This window comes from Parambassis ranga, chromosome 1, assembly GCF_900634625.1.
Source record: "Parambassis ranga chromosome 1, fParRan2.1, whole genome shotgun sequence".
Taxonomy (NCBI): domain Eukaryota; kingdom Metazoa; phylum Chordata; class Actinopteri; family Ambassidae; genus Parambassis; species Parambassis ranga.
Genome location: NC_041022.1, coordinates 7,785,876 through 7,807,337, shown reverse-complemented (window position 1 = coordinate 7,807,337; position 21,462 = coordinate 7,785,876). Strand labels below are relative to the sequence as shown.

At 40.3% G+C, this 21,462-nt stretch overlaps 1 protein-coding gene across 3 annotated transcripts in view; it reads right to left on the bottom strand.

Moving 5' to 3' along the window:
* LOC114436109 (cytoplasmic phosphatidylinositol transfer protein 1-like) overlaps positions 1 to 21,462 on the bottom strand; it is a 51,562-nt gene that overhangs the window by 10,183 nt on the left and 19,917 nt on the right. For all 3 annotated transcript variants that reach the window (XM_028406224.1, XM_028406206.1, XM_028406216.1), the window contains exons 2-3: positions 2,991 to 3,139; positions 452 to 540 (exon numbers count right to left, since the gene is read on the bottom strand). In XM_028406224.1, the coding sequence (XP_028262025.1) occupies positions 452 to 540; positions 2,991 to 3,139 (238 nt within the window). The remainder of the gene's footprint in view (positions 1 to 451; positions 541 to 2,990; positions 3,140 to 21,462) is intronic.

The following is a 21,462-nucleotide window of genomic DNA, read 5'->3' as shown; positions in this document are numbered from 1 at the left end:
AATGTCACTTCATAATCCACACAAACCTCTGTGTCTCATTGAGAAATTACATACGGAGCAGCTGAAAACTGATAAGTGCGTCCTGAATTACACAACAAAAGCCCGGGAGGTGTGCTACAGTGACTTTGGTGGTAGAACATGTGGTGTGCAGATCAGTAGTCTTGGACCATGTCGCTCCTTTGTGCTCCTTGAAAACTTGATTTTTTCACATTGCTAAAATTCATGTCCTCATCCAGCATGTAAGTGTGTGTACCAAGTGGTAAGTGCTGAGTAAAATAACACAAGAGAGTCATTGACCTGAAAAAAAGAAACTGCTGTGCCTCATGTGTGATCTACATCCACCGTTTGTACACCTGATGAGCACTGTGCCATTGTGGGGGCTCTTAACGTTACAGCAGCAAACTGCATTTATGTTACGATGTGAGGTGGAACAGCTGGTCTGTAAACTCACCTGTTATGGTATAAGGGTAGTAGTTCCATGCCTTCTCTGTCACATAGAAGATTTTTGGAACCACTGCTCGAGCCCAGCTGGGTAATTTACTGTATTGAAACATTCGGAGACAGAGACAGATGAGGAGAGAGAGCGAGAGAGAGAGACTGTAAGGATGTAGCATTGCAGGAGGGGAGATCAGGGTGAAATTACCTCCTTTATTGCTGCAATCATCAAAAACTTGTTCCACTCGTGAAAGGAAAATGTGCTCACATAGTTGAATTTACAGGATGGTGTGAAAGAAGCGTTTCCAAAAGGATTTACTTCATGAAAGAGAAAGAGACTGAAAACACACTTGTTTCTGCACATATGGTGCAGAACTCACAAGGGTTCTTTAGAACTAAAGACCAAAACTAACATAAAGACACAAATCTTATAATAATATGTTTTTATGTATATATCGTAGGAATAAATCTGTCCAGGAAATGTTAGCTGAGAGGTGCTGCGTTCTCTCTTTTCAGGAACATCCTGTTCACGTTCACACCTGGAAGCTACCCAGGACTGTTTGATCTTCTGGTTACTGAGCAAGTTAGAGGTTAAAGACCCAACTTTAAGAGACCCAAACGCCCTTATGTGGGGCGATGAGGAGAGGAACAGCTCTTTTACTGTCTCATAAAGTTCCAGCAGCTGTGCAGAATAATAAAGGATACCTTTATGAAAGCCATTTTTGTCTGAATATATCAGAATATGGCATCCCTAACTAAGTTAATCATATTCTGTCATCTATCTATTCATGCTGAGGGTGTATACAGATCTCAAATGACCAATCAGAAAATGAATCTGTATCTGTTATTATTGATCTTTGAGGCACTGGTGGCCAATTTCTTCAGACAGTGAGGAAATGAGAGTTTCCTCTATTTGTGATAATTTAGCTGCATCTTCAGCCTTAGACCTTATACTGGACTTTAAAGCTTTCTGTATTATCTACCACTCGTTCATAGAGTTTTAGTATACAGTTAACATCTGAACTCGTTCTGAACTCTGGTAACGTTATAATCGAGGCTGCAGTGAAAAGCTTATTATGAGCCGCGTCTAACACTAAAGTGGTTTCCACGTAGTCCGCCTTTATCTCCACCACCTTTGATTGACACAGAAAACAATTTCTTAAAGAGGATAAAAATGGCGCTCGCTGCTTTGTGATCGCTGTGAATAATGTAAGCCTTTGACGAGCCATTTTTTTTTTTGTGAATATTGGCAGGCTTGCTTGTTCTCTCTTTCTCACTCTCTCCCCCCAATAAAAGACTGACACTCCTCCTACACCTCCATCTGTTGATTTCTCTCCCGTTCCCTCCTTGTTCTTTTAAAGATCTTTGCCAGTATCTGCTGTGGTGGAGCCTGTGTTGCCAGGCGTGCAAGCGTGATGGGTGGCTGCTTTTGTGCCAAAGCCTATGTTTGAATTTAGAAAAAAAAAAAAAAAACACATCCAAGAAAAGGCAACACTTTGCTCCATCACAAAATCAACCACCCCCACTCTGCTCTTAATGGAAGTTATTGACAGAGCAAACACGACGTTCAGATAGTGAAGTACGGTACGAGGCAGATTGTGAGGGATAATGAGGTGGTTGAAGTGTGACAGAACAAGTCCAGATTGACTTCCCTGCTGGTGAACCAAAGCTAAACGTTTAGCTGTTGTAAAGCCAGATGGATGGCCAAGTGAATGGAGGAGAACACTGGCTAAGTTGATTTTATTATTGCCTGATATGAAGTCATAATTTTTTGAATAGTTTTACAAGAAAATGTTAATAAACTGAAAATATAAATGGCCATAAAATGAGTTTTTGAGTGGGTGGATTCTGTAGCTGAATTTTTTTTGTCACTTTCCCATAGGATCAGCTGTAAAATATCCTTAAAAATCCCTGCTTCCTGACCATATTTTGTAAAAAAGCTGAATCCCAACATGCTTAATAGATTCAGCTTGTTTTGTTTACATGTTGTTTTGCTGTGCAAAGGCAAAAACACAAACCATTTTCTCCAGGATTTTACTTTCTACAAAGGTTCCATTTATATACTTGATGTCCTAACTCAGTATAAACCGAAGTACCGATAATTAAAACAAACTGAATGAATATTAAACGTCTCTCTCTCTCTCTGCTGCCTCTCCTGCCTCCTCTCCTCTGCAGAGCAGAAATTTGCTGACTCAACATAATTAGTCCTCCAGCATAGCGAACGCTGACACAGGTATTTTTGTACTCAGACAAATGGCTTACAGCATCTCTGCCTCCTTCCCTTTTCTCTCTCATATGGCTGTTTTGTTCTGTACCCCTTGCACACATGCCAGTTAATTCTCCATCCCTCCACCTCTCATCTCTGCTTGATTTATGACAGTCTACTGCAAACAAAACGGTTAGCGTTTGGGCCTGAAAGAGCACAAAGAGGCTGAATGTAATGCAGTCAGATGAGGGCGTGATGGAGTACTACCTTATGGAATGACAGAATGCACTCCCAGCAGCTCATTCCACATCTTCGAGCATACATTCCATGGGTGGACTGTTCCACTCACCTGTTGAGGTAGACTCTTTTCTCTGTGAACTGTCCTTGGCCGTGTGTTGGGTCTTCAAACGGTTCGTTCTGGACGACCTCCACCCCCTCTCCTCGGTCACTCTGTTCATGGCTGTGTTTACTGATCATGTACAGCTGTCCAATCCGGTACTGCAAGGCAAAACACGCACACACACACACAGATACAGGGTGAGTTCACATTAACTAATTTATGGGGAAGCTTAGAATTGTAAAAATAACCTCCTCACAAGGTCCTGCACTAAAGATTTTACATGATGTTAATTAAGTATGTTTTTCATCTGCTGTTTCTACGGACAAAAAATAAACTTTTAACCTGAATTTGTGGAGTGTTTACAGACTACAGGTACCACAGCCTGCATTAAATCTGTCAAGGCTAAGGGTAACAGCTTTGATTTAAAAAAAAAAAAAATACATATCAGAACAGTGACTTTGAGGCAAATCCAAACACATACATCAAGACGTGCAAAAAATAAAGGGTATAACACAAAACTGTGTGCTACAACAAGCCTGAATACACCTGAATCAAACACTATGAGGTAAAACGGTTAAGCCAGAAGATGTAAATTAATGTAAAAATACATGAGGTATTCTCAATATTTACGTCTTATTTTAGGTGGCAATAAAGATGAGTTTTAGTCCAACTACGATTCCCTATTTATGACATAAAGTAAAAAAACTGCTCCATCACAAGGAAGAAATCCGACTCCCTGAGTTTGAACATGAAACGTCTCTTTGTTTATCCCCATAACAACAACCTTTTTTCATTTATTGCATTTATTCTGCAGCCATTTTTTTTTTAATTCCGCAGACTTTGTTGTGGAAAAAGGTCAGAAAACAAAATAGTGTCATGTCTGTTTCTTCTGTAATTATGTGTCTTCAATAAAAGGTCAGGCTTTCAATTTGTTTGCAGCAAAGCTACTTCTGTTTTAATGAACATGACTCTGCAGCATTTGTACACATTGTACCAGTTAATTAAATACTGTGCCCATGCAATAAAAGCTCTTGCTTTAGTTTAATGCGCCCGGGAGCATGTTCCTTTTATTCAGTCCATGAACTATAGATTGACAGCTTGAAGACAGTGTTTCTGTCTGCTTTTGATCTCTAATCTTCATTTTCTAAACCCAAAGCTTCTGTTTGTGACAAAAGACCTAGAAAGGAGAAGGAGAGATATGGAAATGAATGATTTCAAAGAGGGAGAAAGGAGCTGACAGAGAAAAGGAGAGAGAGAGAGAGAGAGAGAGGAGCATCAAAGGAGGGCAACTTAAAGAGCTTTAATGAGAAGGAGGAGCTGAAATTAAAGAGCCAGAAAAAAGGAGACAACTAGAAAATTCTGACAACAGATCATAAAAGTAAGAGAGTAAGACGATCAGAAGAATGAAGCATAAACCGCAAGACAAAAAAACATTTTAATCATGGGCACTTATAATCCTTTTTTATCCATTACAAGCAGTGAGCAGAGAGAAGCTGCACTGCTTCCTGCGCAGCAGCCACTGTAGGCTTTTTCCTCATCTCCCACACATGGGCTTCAGTTTAAAAAAAGAAATCTCAGAAGTCAGAGCCGGGTCCTGGTAATGAAGGCAAGTTAAATCAAATATATTCCCCCTGGTTTCCACACTTTTCTCTGTCCCTGACCTTTACCTGTCAACGCTATTAGCTGAGCTGTGAAATTCTGTCAAGGGAAAATGTGAGGTGTTCTCAAAATGGTGGCAGCACCTGCAGCAGCTGCTGGAGTAAAACAGTGATGGTTTCTATTTAAAGCTATGCCATGAAGCAAATCATGTGTGCACACCCAACAGGAGAGAAATGAAGTTTTGACAAAAGGTTTTTTGAAAAGTATAAAAGGAGTCAACGCAAGTATACAAGTCTACTGCAGTGATAGTTAACAAGACCAGGGCCTCATCTGACTGACGGACAGAGCCACAAATGCATAACATGCTTAAAAGGTTTAGTGTTTGCAGTAAAATAAGATCCAAAATCCCTTCAAAATAAGACAGTTAATGGACTTTTTATTCTTTAATCTTCTACTTTAAGGGGCTAGTTCTGCCACAGAGGCAGGAGTGTAATCATCTAAAATAAAGAGGCACCTCCAATACAGGACAGTCTTTAATAAACAGTGGGACATTAGTGATGAATTACTACAGCTTTTGATGAACTCTGATTAACTACTGGGCACACTTCATGTGTCTGACTTATTTCCTCTTGATGTCTAATCATTGCAAGAAATGAAAGATCAGGGTTTGGTTGGAATTTAAAAACAGATGATATACTTTTGCAGAATGTTACACTCTTAAGGTAAACTAGAACCAACACACAGGGAAGAATTGTAACTTCTAATGTTGGAAAAAACAACTAATGATGACTGTGTTGGCATGCTTCATGTTGCAGTGGTACCTGAGCAAAACTAAACTGGAGCAGGAGTGAAGCTTCCTCTCCTCTTCCTCTGCAGTCTGTCCAAACTCTGATGGCTCACACTCCTCCGCTCATATTCTCTGCTACCAAATTCTATAACAAACTCCCTTTTCTTAACCTTCAGCACAGTTAGGGTGAGTTTTCATTAATATCTGTGCCGCTGCTGGTTGCTCCTGCCTGATGTGGGGCTGTTTTAAATTACGACTGGCTTTTTGTGTTGTCTTATAAAACATGAGTGGAGAGAGATGATTTCTGTGCAATAACCATCATTTATCAACCCTAATCACATCCATACATGCAAACATATGGTGCAGTGACAGTCAGGTGAGCGCACAAACACACTGTTTTGTACTGCCTTTCATTTATTCTGTGATAAAATGTGTTTATTCCTGTGCTTTCTCAGCTAGATCCCCAGGCTTCTTCCTCATTACATGCACAATCTATGCATTAAAGGTCACACGCTCATGCTGCAGCACCTTGGCTCTGCATGCCTTTGTGGCAGGCTGACTCAATGTGAAACTATAAAAGGGCAGTATGGTGCAGCGGCTCACTTCTCCTGCCTATGTTCAATCAAATACGAGTGAAAGACACAAACACACAAATAACATTTAAAATGTTCATCTGAGCAACATCATTCCCAGACCAGTGAGCCAGACACAGAGGCGGGTTATGATCTCAGATGGACATATCACAAAGACATGCAATTGCTCTAAATCTACTTTACAGAAATGACCACAGAGGGACATGTTACATAAACTGTTTTTCTTCTCATTTCTGGCAGTTTGTCCTCTGTGCAGCCTCTTTTGCAGGTGTCTAATGATGTAAACTGATTACACAGCGACTGTTACGAAAGCCACAGAAAGAAACTTTGTTTTAGCTTCCAGCTTGAGCCAAGACAATTAGTTTTAGATTAGATCATCAGATTAGTCAGTCAACACTAATTTACCTACATCTACTTTCATAAGCACTTCATTCACAGTGATGATTTGTGGCTTTCAGGGGTTTGTGTCTTGGGATTGTAAGACAAGAAAAGCAAAGCAGTCAAGTAGGAAATGAAATAATTTGGGGTTAATTTGGGTCTCACGTTTGTAGACTTTTTTTGTTTAGTCGGGACATTTGTATGATTATACAATATGATATGTAGGAGACGCGACGTTTGTGCTCTCTACCAACTCCTGCTGGGAATATACGGTTCAATATCTGCACTAACTCTGTGCTAACTTTCCTTCCCTGACGGAAGTGAAGGAAAGGTGAAGGAAATCAAAACGCTGAGCTAAAAGATGCTAATCTGTACAGCCAGATGCTAATTGTCTGTGGCTTTAGTCATCCCAAACATCACCTAATCTTCTCATCATTGCATGATCCACTGTTAATCTATACATATTTTCATAAAAATACTTGTTTTAACAGAAACACTCAGTGACATTTCCTGAATCAACATGATCAGCAGTGAAGCAGAAGGAAAACACTGAAAAAAGTTCAGGGGCAGTTCAGCAAGCGTGACATGGTGAAGAGCTGTCACGTTGTAAGATTATGAAATTCATCAGGCAGAAGGACATTTTCTGCACCTACAGCAGCTTCGGGGTATTTTTAAGTGTCGGCAGGCTTCGTCCCTGAAATGACCCTGTGCATGGCACGGTGCTGTGTGCAGCACAGCCAGTACTGCAATGCTGTAATGAATGACCACTCTGCATGTGTTATCTAATACTGAAGCAGGGGGTAGCCCCATTCAAGTGTATGTAAGTAAACAGCAGGAGTATGGAAATTTAATATAGATAAAGTCTGTGTCTGTGTCTGCTGAGACAGCACAGTCAGTGACAGTAAATTAATTATGGTGAATGTCAAGACGATCAGCAGCGATGATTTTAAACCTGCATTCGAGAGCAGAGGTTATGTAATTTGGTGTTTAAATGGAAAAAATGTCTCTGCACATACTGACTGATTTTAAATCATTAAAATGAAGTTCTTACATCACAGCAACAGGCCCAATTGCATAACACATTCCTTTTACATCACGTCGCTTCCATCTCCCTTAAACTGCACCGCTCCATTAATAAAAGTTCACCTTCCCATTGAAGTCTCGAAAGCAAAGGCAGAGTTTCTAAAAACAGCTCTGTGTTGGGGGACAGCGAGCCTGCCAGGTTAAGAGCTACTGTAAATAATGCAGTCGGCACTCCATCCCTCTTCATAATGCCACGTACAAAATGAGGGAGGTGAGTGGTGCGGACTGAGAGACAGTGAGGCAGCAGAGGACGAGCTGAAAGGGAAATCAGGAGGGAGCTTTCAGAGTCCTTTTTCAGGACAAAGTTGTAGAGAATGAGGTACAGCGAGACAAATAAAGGCTTGGGACACAAGGTGACAGGAAAGTGTGACATCAGCCTGTTTAATTTTCAGAGCTATTAGTGTCCCTTTAGAAAAGAGACGTCCTTATCCATTTATTTCATCGTCAATGGTATGGCCATCAGCTTCTATAAATATCGCATAATATCGCAAACGCATACATTACTGAGGGAAATGTTAGGGGACGATGCGAACGTCCTCAACAGTGAACAGGCGAGAACAGGCTGCTCCGTATTAGGGATGGTTTGCACAACAACAAATAAAATCTTGTACTGACTGGCTGAATAGCCCTGTTATTTTCCCTGTCGAAGCAAAACAGGCAATCAGTTCAACGAAAGCTGCGGCGCTGAAGTAGTACTCACTCCGTCTCTTGTCTGGAATCTTCACAGCGTGATCGATCATTTAGCTACATGACGCAGACTGAACAGAGAGGCCAGTTCTTGCCTGGTCTCTATTCGATTTGTTTGATGACAAGGCACTCTGGTTTGTTGTTGCTCATCAATCAATGCCAATAAACAAGAGAGTCTTGTCATCATCACCCCCTATTCCAGGTCACTGAAACCCAAATCCACAAATTGAGAGGGCCGCATTCTAACAAGGGAGAAATCGGCTCTTTACAGGGTTCCTCACCTGCAGGTTGGCCCCTTAAAAAGATCTCAAAACTGCATTTTAGAAAAATAACACACATTAGAGTGCAGCACATAGAAGTATTAATGTAATTTGTACTGGCAAGTGTCACAATTTGAATTCTACACCATGCATACTAAAGCATAATGTTTCAGGGCAGTGCCATACTGCGTTTAAAGTCAAGAGCAAGCGGTTTGATATAAATGCTGGTGCGCAGGTCAGGTTTCTGTGCACATCGACTTAACACCTTCTGAGAGCCAATCACACCACACAAAATATGCATTAATCAACCTGCTAAAGTTGATGCAACTAATACAGCCTGGCCTATTGCACACAATGTTTCTAATGCTACTTTGTCCCTCTTTGAGAAGGCCAACCTGTGAGTTCCAATCTAAGTGTGTCCAGGTGCAGGTCAGACTGGACTGTGGGTTAATCTGTGCATGTCTCTTTATAGCTGCTAGAAGTCTGACAGCTGAGGTGAATGGAGGTAGACTGTTATAAGTGTGTGACACATCACACCTGTACAAAAAATGTTAAGTAAAGCCTTTTTTTCTGGCACATTACTAAATGAAGAAATGCTCTTGATTTGCCCAGTGAAACATGACAACATGGCAAGGAGAATTAGTGTAATTATATAGTGGTGTAATTGTTTCCACCAACAATTTTCAGTCAGCATCTCTGAGGTTGCCCTTAGAAAAACTTATCATAATGCTAGAATTGTAATTTATATTTAGATGCAGTTTTTCAGTCCACTTCCATTTTATTCATTTATAACCACAAATTATAGACTCACAGCAATCTAAAGTAACCATTAATAGTTCCATTAAATAAACAAAAAAGTGCAGGACTACTCCCATTTCTAAAGGCTTAAAAAGGTCTAGACTGTCAGACAGCCAGATGTATGGCTGCACCGGCGATATGAATAAACAACACAGCTGCGTTAAGCTATATCGATCAATACGTGGTCTATCTCAGCTGCCTCGACATTTCTGTGCAGTCAATAATGGTACAGCAACGTCATCAAGAAAGTGGTGTAAGAGGGTGAAGTAGAATAGAAGAAGAAGAAGAAGAAAGAAAGAAGAAGAAGAGGTTGACAGCCTTGTATGGTCTGTAATACTGTTGTAGGAGTGGGGGATGGGAATGAAGGTTAGAGGATGTTTTGGAATGAGAAGAGGAGAGTAGGAAAGTAACAAAAGGAAGAAAAGATGAGGGGATGCATTTAAAAAAAAGAAGCTTCACAGAGAAAACGGAGAACTGGGAGAAAACAGTAGAGATGAACAGCAGGCTGCACATCAGTGTCATTGTGTTTCCAGACCTCTGCAAACAGAGCAGATTGAACTCAGATGTATTAGAGCAATAAAACAAGCAAAGGCAAAAATGGATGGAGGAAAGAGCTCAATCATTTTCTGTTCATTGAGAGATGATCCCCCTCATTATTCAGTGTGACAACATCACTCATCTAAGTTAGCTTTTAATTGAATATGGGAGTGAGTCTGTGGCTCTCAGCCGAAGAACCACTGAGTAAAGTTAGCAAGAAGAAGCTTCACAGTAGTCTGTTCCTGCTGGGGATGGCTTCTAATATCATAAACTAGAATCTCAGATTCTGATTTCAGATATGATTGATTAACTCAATTCATCAAAATCAATGCTGATGATTTAATGATGATCTGAGCAACCAATTCTCAAGTCATTTGCTTGCCTTCATATGTAATCAATGAAAACAGAACCAGAATCAGCCAGTTGAGTATTAAGCATAATACACTGTTCAGGGGATATCAAAAGCCTGACAGATGAGACAAGTGAAGTTCAGCTCAAATGCACATTTTCCCATCATAACTGCAGGCTCTTAACAAGAATGCCATTATAACATTGAACCACATAGCACAGCTAAGTGGCTAAATTATGTTTTCCAGGGAAAATGAAATTTGCTTAATGTCTGGGTAAGATGGAAAAGATGCAAGACGTTATGTTTTTTGGCAGTTTGGCATAAACTGTAGTTTATTTTGGAGAAAATGAGTTCTTTTTCCATGACGTCAGTGTGCGTGTGTGAAACAGCAGGAAGGTAATCAATGCAAAGTTTATGAATTTTTGCATGATTACAAGACTTGTGTCTGTATCAACAGTAGGTTAGATCAATCAGGTCTGTGTTCTGAGGGACATAGCAGGCAGCTTTGGCCATGTTGTAGGTGTGACTATGAGAAGCCATCTGATTAGTGTGTCTATAATAGATGGTTACTGACAGATGGCTCATCTGGCAAGTAGTTTTTTTTCTAAAAGTGCCTGCACTTTCCAAGCCTGTTTTTTTTAAGTATGAATTCCCAAATGGTTCCATGTGACAAACCATCTGGCAGAGCATGAAGTAAAATATAAAATACAATGACACATTTATAAACTAATATAAAATGCACAGCTACACAGCTTTTGTATCTTCATAAGCATGAATCTAGTCAGCTAGAAAAGGCCACACTTGATGTAATGTAATGTAGTCTTAGCAGAGAAACCTTAGCAGAATGACCTTCCACATGCACAAGTCCTTGACATCATCCAAGACTCTTATGACCAACAAAAGTATCAGTAAGTACATAATTAACCTGCAATCCAACAGCACTGCTCCGCTGCGGCCGGGTCAGCGCACCTCTCTATTCGAATGTCAATGTGAGGTAATAGCTACACTAATAGCTCTGATAATCACTGTGTTCCACTTGTACAGGGCCACATTAATGCACTCCAGAAAAACCATGGCAGCCAAAACAGAAAAACCATTTTGTGCTTGGCAGGTACTAAAACACTGACGACTCACAAGAGCAACTTTGAAAGGGAGGGAAAAAAAACTTTTCTCAGCCCAGATCAAGTTCTGGCTGAACGAGTGAAATAGCTACAGATCACAGCAAAGAATAAAAAAAAAACTCCTAAGCTCAGAGTTGTATAAATTAGCTCAGTGTGCTCTCCTTGGCCACTCAGTGAATCATCCTGGGTGGGAAGCATGAGCGTAAATAGTCATGCTACAGGACCTGTGGTAACGTAAGCAAAAGAGGTGAGGTAAAAATATCACCTGAGGGGAAATTGCCTTTCCTAAGAAGACGGTGAGCAAACATACGGTAATGAAAGCCCACACTCTGTCTGCCAATGTGAGTCATTGGTACTATACATATAATTATCAGTACTGATTTTTCCACCTGAAAATGTATATGAATCAAAACATCCGTTCCCCATCATGTAAAATCAAGTTTAGTATGTATAGTCTGCTCCAGAAAATAAAAAATTCCCTTGGATAAAGAAAATCTTCATGTTTAAAAGAAAATGTCGCCCAAACTTGGCCCCCTATATACACAAATATATGCATCTACAATCCCGTACAGCTGGCGAAGCTATGGGCCCATCATTTTGCAATTTCATTACCTATGATGGCAAACGCACACAACCACACACACCAAGCCACAGACATATGCAATCTCCTTGCCCTGTTCTGCGCACATTTAATCAACTGGGTGGCAGTGTGCAGTGCATCGGGCTGCTCTCTCCAGATAAGATTATCCTTTTTAGCTGGAGGCCTGACAGTCAATAGGTGGACCAGGGGTGTAATTAGTGCCTGCATGTATGAAGGCAAGAGGGAGAGATAGGGCAAATGAACGAGACAGACAAAGATAGTAAAGATAGCCATCGAGTGAGTGAGTGAGATACAAAAAGACAAAAGGCAAGTTGTCAGGGTTGCCCTGCCTGTACAATCTGAGCATAAGAAATCAATGTGTTGGACGGGTAGAAACATCTGCAGTACATTTCGGTCCTATGTCCTCATGCTCCTCTACCTTTCCTCCTGTGTGCTTAGAGAATTTAAAGTTTTAGGTAAGGTACCCCGGTTTGTCTGTGATTGTGCCTTCAACAAGTAAGTAAGGGTATAACCTAGTAAGTCTTGAAGGTGCATGTAGGCTGATCATCTAATACAGAGCTTACACACACAAAAAAGCATGAAACCAGCTTTAAATGACTCTGATGTTATTAATAATCCTTTTTCTACTGGCTAGTAATTGCACCATCTTGCAATGACATCCCACTTAAGTAATTATGATTAAAAAAAACTAAATGTGTGTAGTGACTTCGATGCATGATGCCCTGACCTTTAAATGAAACAAACTGATATGAGGCATCCACCTGTGACATAACCCGATAACCTGATACCGGACAGCTCTAACTTCCGCCAAATGGCAGGATAAACAGCTGGCTAGTTGAGGCATACAACCAGGATGCACGTCTCGCTTCAGACAGAACCATTCATCATCAGAACTATTACTATTCATCATATCATCACACACAGTCAGGCCTTTGTGCAGACAGATAATGGACGGTAACATTTATATACGCATGCAATGCTAAGGAAAAACAAATGGTCATTTTCCTGCTGTATCCAAGACAACACGGGAAAAAAGAAACGATACACCTTTATATAACACACCTGATTCAGGCCAGGATGTGGATTACTTTCACATAACTGATTTAGCATCACATCTTTACTAGGAATTAATATGGATAGGATACAGGCTGGCAAATATACAGAGAGGAGAAAAAACCTAATCGATTGCTGGAACGATGCTATGCCAGGAGGGCAGGCTGATACATTTTTGAAAGACAATTTGGCTGATATTTTCGTAATTAACATTTCCTTAATCAAATGCTGGCTTGCTTGAAATAATGTTACACCTGTCTGGATTGAAAACTGCTTGTTACAGCAGTCAGATCCCCAGCCTATACAGAGCTTGCTGCAACCTAGTTAGGTGTTGGCATTGAGGTGAAGGTCATGGTAGAGTGCTATGAATTGCAGATCAGTGCCCACAGCTGCTGCAGCCTGTGTGTGTGTGTCACAGGAGCATGGTGTGAAGAGCAGTCGCTAACATGCCACCGCAGTGTGTGTCTTTGTGCATGTGACTGTGTGTGCGCTTGGGAGTGAGGTGAAGGGTAGTGTGTGTATGTGTGGGGGGGACATATGCTCGGTGCTCTCTATGTTATCACTGTTGTCTTCAGTACAGTACAGACACCGTAGTGACACACACACACAGCAGCAGCAGCAATAATTATGCACAAAATTAGCACATTTTCCATTATTGTCATATTTTTATTATTTAATTGAACGGATTCCTGGACTGAGTGATTAATTCAGAAATGCTGATAAATGTGGAAGGCCTTTGGGAGACACGATAATACCCGGCTGCTCTACAGCAATGTGTGGATTTTAATATGTTTGCTCAAATGAAATACATATTATAAAGTAAATTACATTTTCTACTAGCTGTGAGGTTCTCAATTCAGAAAATGTGAGACATTGCCCCATAACAAAACCTTGTCATCTCTGATTAAATATTTTGTTATAATATTTTCCAGTTAGCGTGGCAGCAGATACAACACAAAGAGAACAAAACAAGAAGTATGAAAAAGTAGAAAGTTGAGTGCACAGAGAAAGGAGTAAACCAAGATGGAAGATGACAAGGATTGTTCCTGAGTGGATCCTCCCTCCTTGTCCTCGCTGGCCCACACAGGGACTGTAAATCCCCCCCGAAACTTGAGAGCATGTAAACAAACCATTAGCCCTCTTCTACCACACACACACACACAAACACACACGTGGCAAGAGCATAGAACACTGCAGAAAGGTGTAAATGTGCAGACATGCATGTAATGACTGTGCATGTCTGTAAGAGCAAACATACACAGGAACATACTGTACATACAATGCCTGTCACCCCGAGGGTGACAGTTACTTTACTAACTTTAAAAAGACATTTGATACTCAGCTCTAACATTTTTTGGGGCGAACACACATTAAGAAACCCTGTCGTGTCCAGCCATTTTAGGAGTAAATGACTCACAATTTGTCCTGGAACACAGTGGGCTGTCAGCTCTGAACACAAGAGTATACTTATCAAATGTCAATCAGCAGCAAATACACCCAAAGCACTGCTCGGGCTCCCCTGAAATCAACATGCGTTTCTCCTTTTTTATGTCAAGCTATGGAGAATTTATTTGATGTTTAGGAGCTTTTTCGACTTTATATTTCTTGAAGTTCACCTCACCACCCGAGGAGACGGACTATTTCAGTTAACACTGACACAGGGAATGGGTCACATCTGGTGTGATTTGTAAGGCTTGATGCTGACTGGTCTGCTTGTACAGACTGCATGGGTCCATTTGTTAGCATTGTCTTTCCTCATTCACATTTTCATGTGCTGAAGGAAGCAGATCACGTTGTGTTTGCACCTAATAGAAGATGGAGAATCAAAGCATTTACATACAGACGCACAAAAAATAAACATGATGGAAGGCTTTTCTATGACAAGATGTGGCTTACCTAACAAGTCCCAGAGGATCGTACGTTTATCGACCACAACTTTTAGAACAAACTGTGGAAGCAACCCATTGCAGTTATGCAGAAAATGCAAGGACCTGCTTCCCATCTGAACAAATGGTCAGAAGCATCATCACAAAATATACGATGGTGAAATAAAACGAGTGTGGACTCAGTGACTGTGTCCATGAGGACAATGAAAACAGGTGAATAAATGAGGAGGAGGGGAGGTGACCTGACCATAGCACACGTGCTGTCATCCGAGCATTCAGGCAGCCGGGTCTTTATATGCCTTCACACTAACCACCTCTCCCCACACCTCTATCCGTCTCAAAGTCCCGTTCTATAATTGTGTCATCTTCTGTGTCTTCTGTCACTTCCCTCGTGCCGCTAATGTGTCCTCTCATTGTTGCTCTCTCTAATCATATAATTTTCTTCTCACTGCCGTGTCCTTTTCTGGAGCTCTTGGAACTTTCAATCTGTCTTTCATTTTCACACTCAGTGAATTTCGCCTTTCCACTGTCACTGTGACTGTGAAGATGGGTTTTTTTTTGGAGTTGATGATAAGTGAATATGTCATAAATTAGAAAAATATGTCAAACCAATTTTTTTGGTAAAAGTATTTTTCCTCATGCGTACCCAAGAAACTTCAAGACAAACCTCTGTGGTGTCAGCATGTGTGTTCTCACATCCTTTTTAATGTTCACAGGTGTTCTGTCTCACACTCTCTCACACAGACACGCACACACACAGAGTGACCACAGCAGGCAGGAAACAAAGACAATGCTCCAAAGTGACAGCTACATAGGCCATACCAGAGATTATATGCACCACAGTGGCTTGTAAGCATAACTTGACACGTTGCAACTTAAATCGGCTAGCAGACGGGCATTTTATTAGCCTGTGCTAACATCATGTGGTGCCGATAGATTTAGCCCTTACATTAAAGTATAACTTGATATCATGCATCTTTTTGCCAAATTATTGTCATTGTACAGCCTTGATGCACCACCCCTGCCAAACAGCACCACCATTAAAAACTGACAGCTGACTTAACTACAAGAATCTGTTTCTGAGAGAAAGATATTGTGCATTAGCAGGGGAGCTCAGCAGCAATGCTAGAGATGAACAGAAAGTCACGACTCCTCTCTGAGGTTGTAGTTGTTGTTGAAGTTATGAGCTTTGAGGTCTCTGACCATATACACAGGAGGACATGATTCATAAGCTGAATACATGCACAAGCACTCGCAAGCAGGCACTGCTTCTGTACCAAGCACTACATACAGCGAACTATTGAATCATGTATAATGTAAATTAATAGACCAAAAACTGAAATGGGGCTGATTGAGAACAGCTCTTTAATTATGACAACTGCTCCTTTGTGAGTTGTACTTGGTGGTTGAAGCACAGGATTACAGAGCCACTAAAGTTTGAAACATCAACAAACCGCTTTATGCTTTCATGCCTCACTGTGATATCCTTGGCTGCACATCACACATTCATGCTGTGCTCATATAAGGCCATTTATGTGTCCTTTGCTGCTGTGCATATTCCTCACTTTGCCTGCAGTTGCTGCTGCTGCAGTGACATTAATATGAAAGACAGGACTAGTGTGCAAGACATAAATATAGTAAATCAGGTATAACCGAGTATAAAGACAGGTTCTGTGCGATGTGTGTGGGGAAAGGATGTGAATAAAAGCCAGTGTCTGTGTGTGTGTGTTTATGAATGTAGCTCAGTGTGGGAGTGCAGGTCAATGGCTTATATTGCATGGGGAGTTTGTGAATGGTGTAGTGAGGGACTGACTGAACATAACTTAAATGAAAAGGTCAGGATGAGTGAGGGCAGCTTTGATGGGAATCCCCACTGGGGTGTGTGTGTGTGTGTGTGTGTGTGTGTGTGTGTGTGTGTGTGTGTGTGTGTGTGTGTGTGTGTGTGTGTGTGTGTGTGTGTGTGTGTGTGTGTGTGTGTCTGTGTCTGTGTCTGTGTGTGTGTCTGTGTGTGTGTGCCTGTTAGCAGCAGGGTTGCTTACTGTATTATTTTTAGCATGGCTGGTGTAACTTTGACTTCATCATCTGGGACTGAGGACAATCAGTTTCGCTGCTTCCCTCTATCACACTCTCCTTCCTCTTTCCACATCGTCTCTGGGCTTCTCTCTGTACTTAATCATGCTTATTGTATCTTGTGATTTATTTTCATTTTATAAAGCACCATCATTACTTCCATTCCAAAACAATAGGAGTCAAGAGTATTTCACCAGTGTTGGCCATTATTTGCCAAAGTCTTATCAGCAAATGAGATGCCATATTTGTGACATGTTACTTAAATTGTGTGCCCGCTGATTGTGTGATGAAGCGCTTACTATTTTAATTTTTAAGTTTTATAATTGAAAAACTGGGCAGTCAATAAATTGTGTTTATGAGACACCATGCATTTCAACAGCAGCGAAAATAAATGTAGACGCTTCAATTCATTTATACAACCCACTAACTTACACAAGTGAGGCAGCATGCACAGCGATGATTAAAAGAATGCATCCATAGATAATGTTATTGATTGTTCCATCAATAATGGATCATCTATGCAAAGCTATTAAGATATAGAACGAGGTAAAAATGTTTATTGATCTGAAGATAACTCACAATTATCTTATGACCTTTAGCCCCACATCTCCTCTGATCCCTGTTGTAACAAACTCCTCTTACTTTTATCATCCGTTAACATCACCCTCCTATGCCCTGTACATTACTGATGCAATGTACTCGAATGAGCAGCACGCTGGGCTATTGCATAATAGTTCAGATAGTGTTACTGTTCATGGTGGTGTAATTCTACACGCACTAATGACTCTCAATGTAGCATGACAGCACCAGGCACTAGCGGAGGTCGATTTTCTCACCAGCCACAATCGCTCAGCTGACATCAAACACATTGTTTTAGAGAGGCAGAGACAGGGAAGGGAGGCATTTTTGATAAGAGATGACTGGAAAAGTGAAAAAACTTCTTGACTAGACTTTGATGTTATTACTAAAAAGAGAGTCAAACACTTTGTTTATAGCACTGACATACTGCTATATTTATATCCATTAATGTTGATTTGTGTGAGGATGTGAACCCTGGTATAAAAAAGGCTCTTTTTATTTTACAATGAATACAAAAAAAAGGAAATCAATAGTGTATTATGTGGATGACAGTGAGCAATAGATATTATCCTTGGACAGTACACAATATGAGGTGAATAATGCCTCATATATCAAACATGGAAGAGGAGTAATTCAAAGGCATTGCATCATAATAGACATACACAGCAAAGAGACCTAATATTTAAAGGGTGTTGTCAAAATATTACAAAAGAAGCTTTGTCCACATTTATCCAAAGGTTTTAGGCTCATATTTATGATGATGTGCCATCAGGGATCGGTTCAGTGTTTTGAATGGAAAGTGATTATTGCTTCATGATGCGTCATCATATCTGATGCAATGTGTGAAACCTATGACTGCAGACAACACACGTGTTATTCAGATGACATTTCACACATTTCAGGGTGAAATGAGGGTCACTCATTTCACACATTTCACACATTTCAGGGTGAAATGAGGGTCACTCATTTCCCTGAACATTAATAAATGTATTGGAAATCTATACTAAGTTGTGTATCGGTTCTTACCACCCATTCATAGAACCTACCACACAATAACATTATTTTATTGCTGGTCCAGACCCTCCATCTTCCATCATGCACTGCAGCAGAAGCCCAAATATTCAGAGCAGTAAACACACCTTTCTGGTTTTTATTGTACTGATAGTTTGGTGCTATTACAGTAACATTTTTCTACTCTTTCACTCTACCTTGGTAAAAAAATAAGACCAGCAGCAAATTTAACAGACAGAAATCTGGCAATGTGCCGTCCTGCTTAGTTAAAAATTAGAGAAAGGAATATCAAAACAGGTCCAGCTGCTATAACTTAAGCTAAACACACTGACCTGTCCTGCCTGCATCCTGTCTTTTCTATCATCTCATTGTTAAAACGAGGAAGGAAGAAATGCCAGAGCACGCCTGATCCTGTATCGTGCCAAGCGTTCCAAGTCCAAGGAGCTCCTGGCAGCTGCCTCATGAAACCACGCTGGTCTTTAACACCCATAAAACCCTGCATGTTGGATTGGATTAGGTTTTATTCTTAATGAATGCACTGTGGTTCTCTTACTCTGGAAAGTCATTTTACAGTCTTGCCTTGAGGCAACTTTAGACTTTAAAAGGGATGTTTCACTACAGCTCAGTTCAAATAAACTTTTTAGAAAGACTTCTTACTGTATCCGCACACGATGACTTGCTGATTTAAACACTTATTAACAACAGCTGGAAAATATTTTGCAGTTGTGAGGAACTCTCTGTGCTGACCTTAGAGCTACCCCGATGCCACATCTCCACAGCTTAATTTGATAAGGGAAAAAAATGCCTCTGTGCATTTGTTAAGTCTAATTCACTCACACATACACAGTCACCAGGACTTTGTGACGTTACCAAGGCAACCAAAACACAAGAGCTAATTATAGTTATAGCTGTAGACTCTGGGATTCAAACACATACTCACATGGACATGCACACAGAGCAGCTGTCAATAAATCTATGTCATTATGGGCTTTGTGTCAATGGGCATCATGCTTAGGTAAAAATTAACTGAGCTGCAGATGCTCGGTAAAGGTGCATATGCAGGGTGTTGGGGATGATTTTAATGACTAGTTGTAGTGAGAATAAGCCTTCCAATGTGTTGCATGCCATTTACATGCATCTGTTTCTATCTATATACACAACTGGGAAACGCACTGATAACCGAAAAATCCTGCAGATTCCTGTATTCCCAAAATATGAACACTATAAATAATTTGTCTTCATCCTGAAAGCTAAATGTACATATTAACATTTTTATATTTTTTTATTATTATATTTTTTATTTACTTTACATTTGTTGTTTCCTCGATTTTTCTCTACTAGATCCTGAACAGCAACATAAAATAGAAAAATAAACAATGTGCACCCACATTGCTTTAAGGCAGGATATACTGTCTGTCCTCTGCCTTTGCACGTGTCACTCACTCAAGTTTTTCTAGCATGAAACGGTGTGTAGCCTGAGGCTGAGGTATGTTCTCCACAAAATAAGAAAATTGGAGCCAGAGCAAGAAATGTGAGAAGCTGTCTCATGTGGGTACACACACTCACACACACAGAAATACACGCACACACACACCATTAACCTCTGGCTGCAGTAAAAAAAGAAAATTAGTTAGAAAAAAAACCTTGTGACGTACTTCACATAGCACAGTTGGCTAGCTGGAGGTTCAGTAAAATGCAGATGTCAGCATTTTCTATAAATGTGTGTGTGTGTGTAAAAGCCAACCATTTGGGTTGTAAAAACACATCAGTACCTTGGACAGCTACAGTCTCCTCACACAGTCGCTTCTCAACCTGCATTTCCTCCCACCTGTGGATAAACCATTATTCATATACAACAGTGTATAAAACCTGTAGTTTCTCACTTTCGAAAAACACTACATTTCCATGTATGCACACATACTAGTGGCAGAAGACGACCCCACCATTCTGCATCACAATGATGTTGATCTGATTGCTCTGTTAGTATCAGATGACGCCCCACTTCACAAAAAACCAGCAGGTAATTTGCTGTATACTTAACATAGCAGATGCATAGTGGATTACGATTGTGGATGGCTGATAATAATTAGAATTATGGAGCCTGGCACTGTGAGTCTAATCCTGTCTAAATTGGACTCCAGCCTGTCAGTCTCCTTATAGCAGTGCAGCTGCTGAGTGACATGCAGATATGCAGTTTGAATAAATGACCAGATAAACGCCTGAAGTGACTATGAAAATGTGTAAATCAAATTGATATCTTCCACTCCTCCTTAGACCTAAACTCAATGCTGCTTGTATAAAACAAGCAGCAAATTACAATTGACAGTACTATTTATTGCGGTCTTATAAAAGATAAAGTACTTAAAATGTGTGAACAGATATCGCAAAATACTCTAAATACACAGACTGATGGCACCTAAAAGTGGAAGAGCATCTGTGAAATCGTGAGTTTCTCTGTGTGTGATCAAACATATACACACTTCCATCCTGGTGTGGATCTGTGGGACTGTTTGCACAATCTGCCTGTGTGTGAGATGTGCAGGAGGTTGTTTAAAAATAGTTTTTAAAGTATGACAACACCTGGACATCCTAATCTTAATGTTGCCTATAAGAGCCATGCATTACATTATGATTTCTTTTGTGGTTATTTGACTCCTTCTGTGTATAGTATGCACACTTTGAATTAGTTGGTCCATCATCAATGACAGTAGCTCCTTAGGACACTGTCTTCATTTTATTTGCACTAAGAAACGCTGCTGCCTGCAGGCTGTATAGAGCTCTGATAGAGCACACAGTGTTTTTTTTTTTCCTTGAAATATTGTGATTCAATTTTGCGGCCACATTACCCACCCCTACTAGCTGCAGCAGATATTCGACATGTAACAAACAACTTATTTGTTATACTTGTGGTGTGTACATTTAAACTATCACGCACACCTCACTTACTATAATGATGTGCAAACTGTTTAAAGTATTGATACGATTTTATAAAATAATTAATCTGATTTAGGAAAATTGTAATATTCCACACACAAGCTGTTTATTTCTTTACGACAAAAAGAGTCAATGTTTTCTTCTTACCATAACTA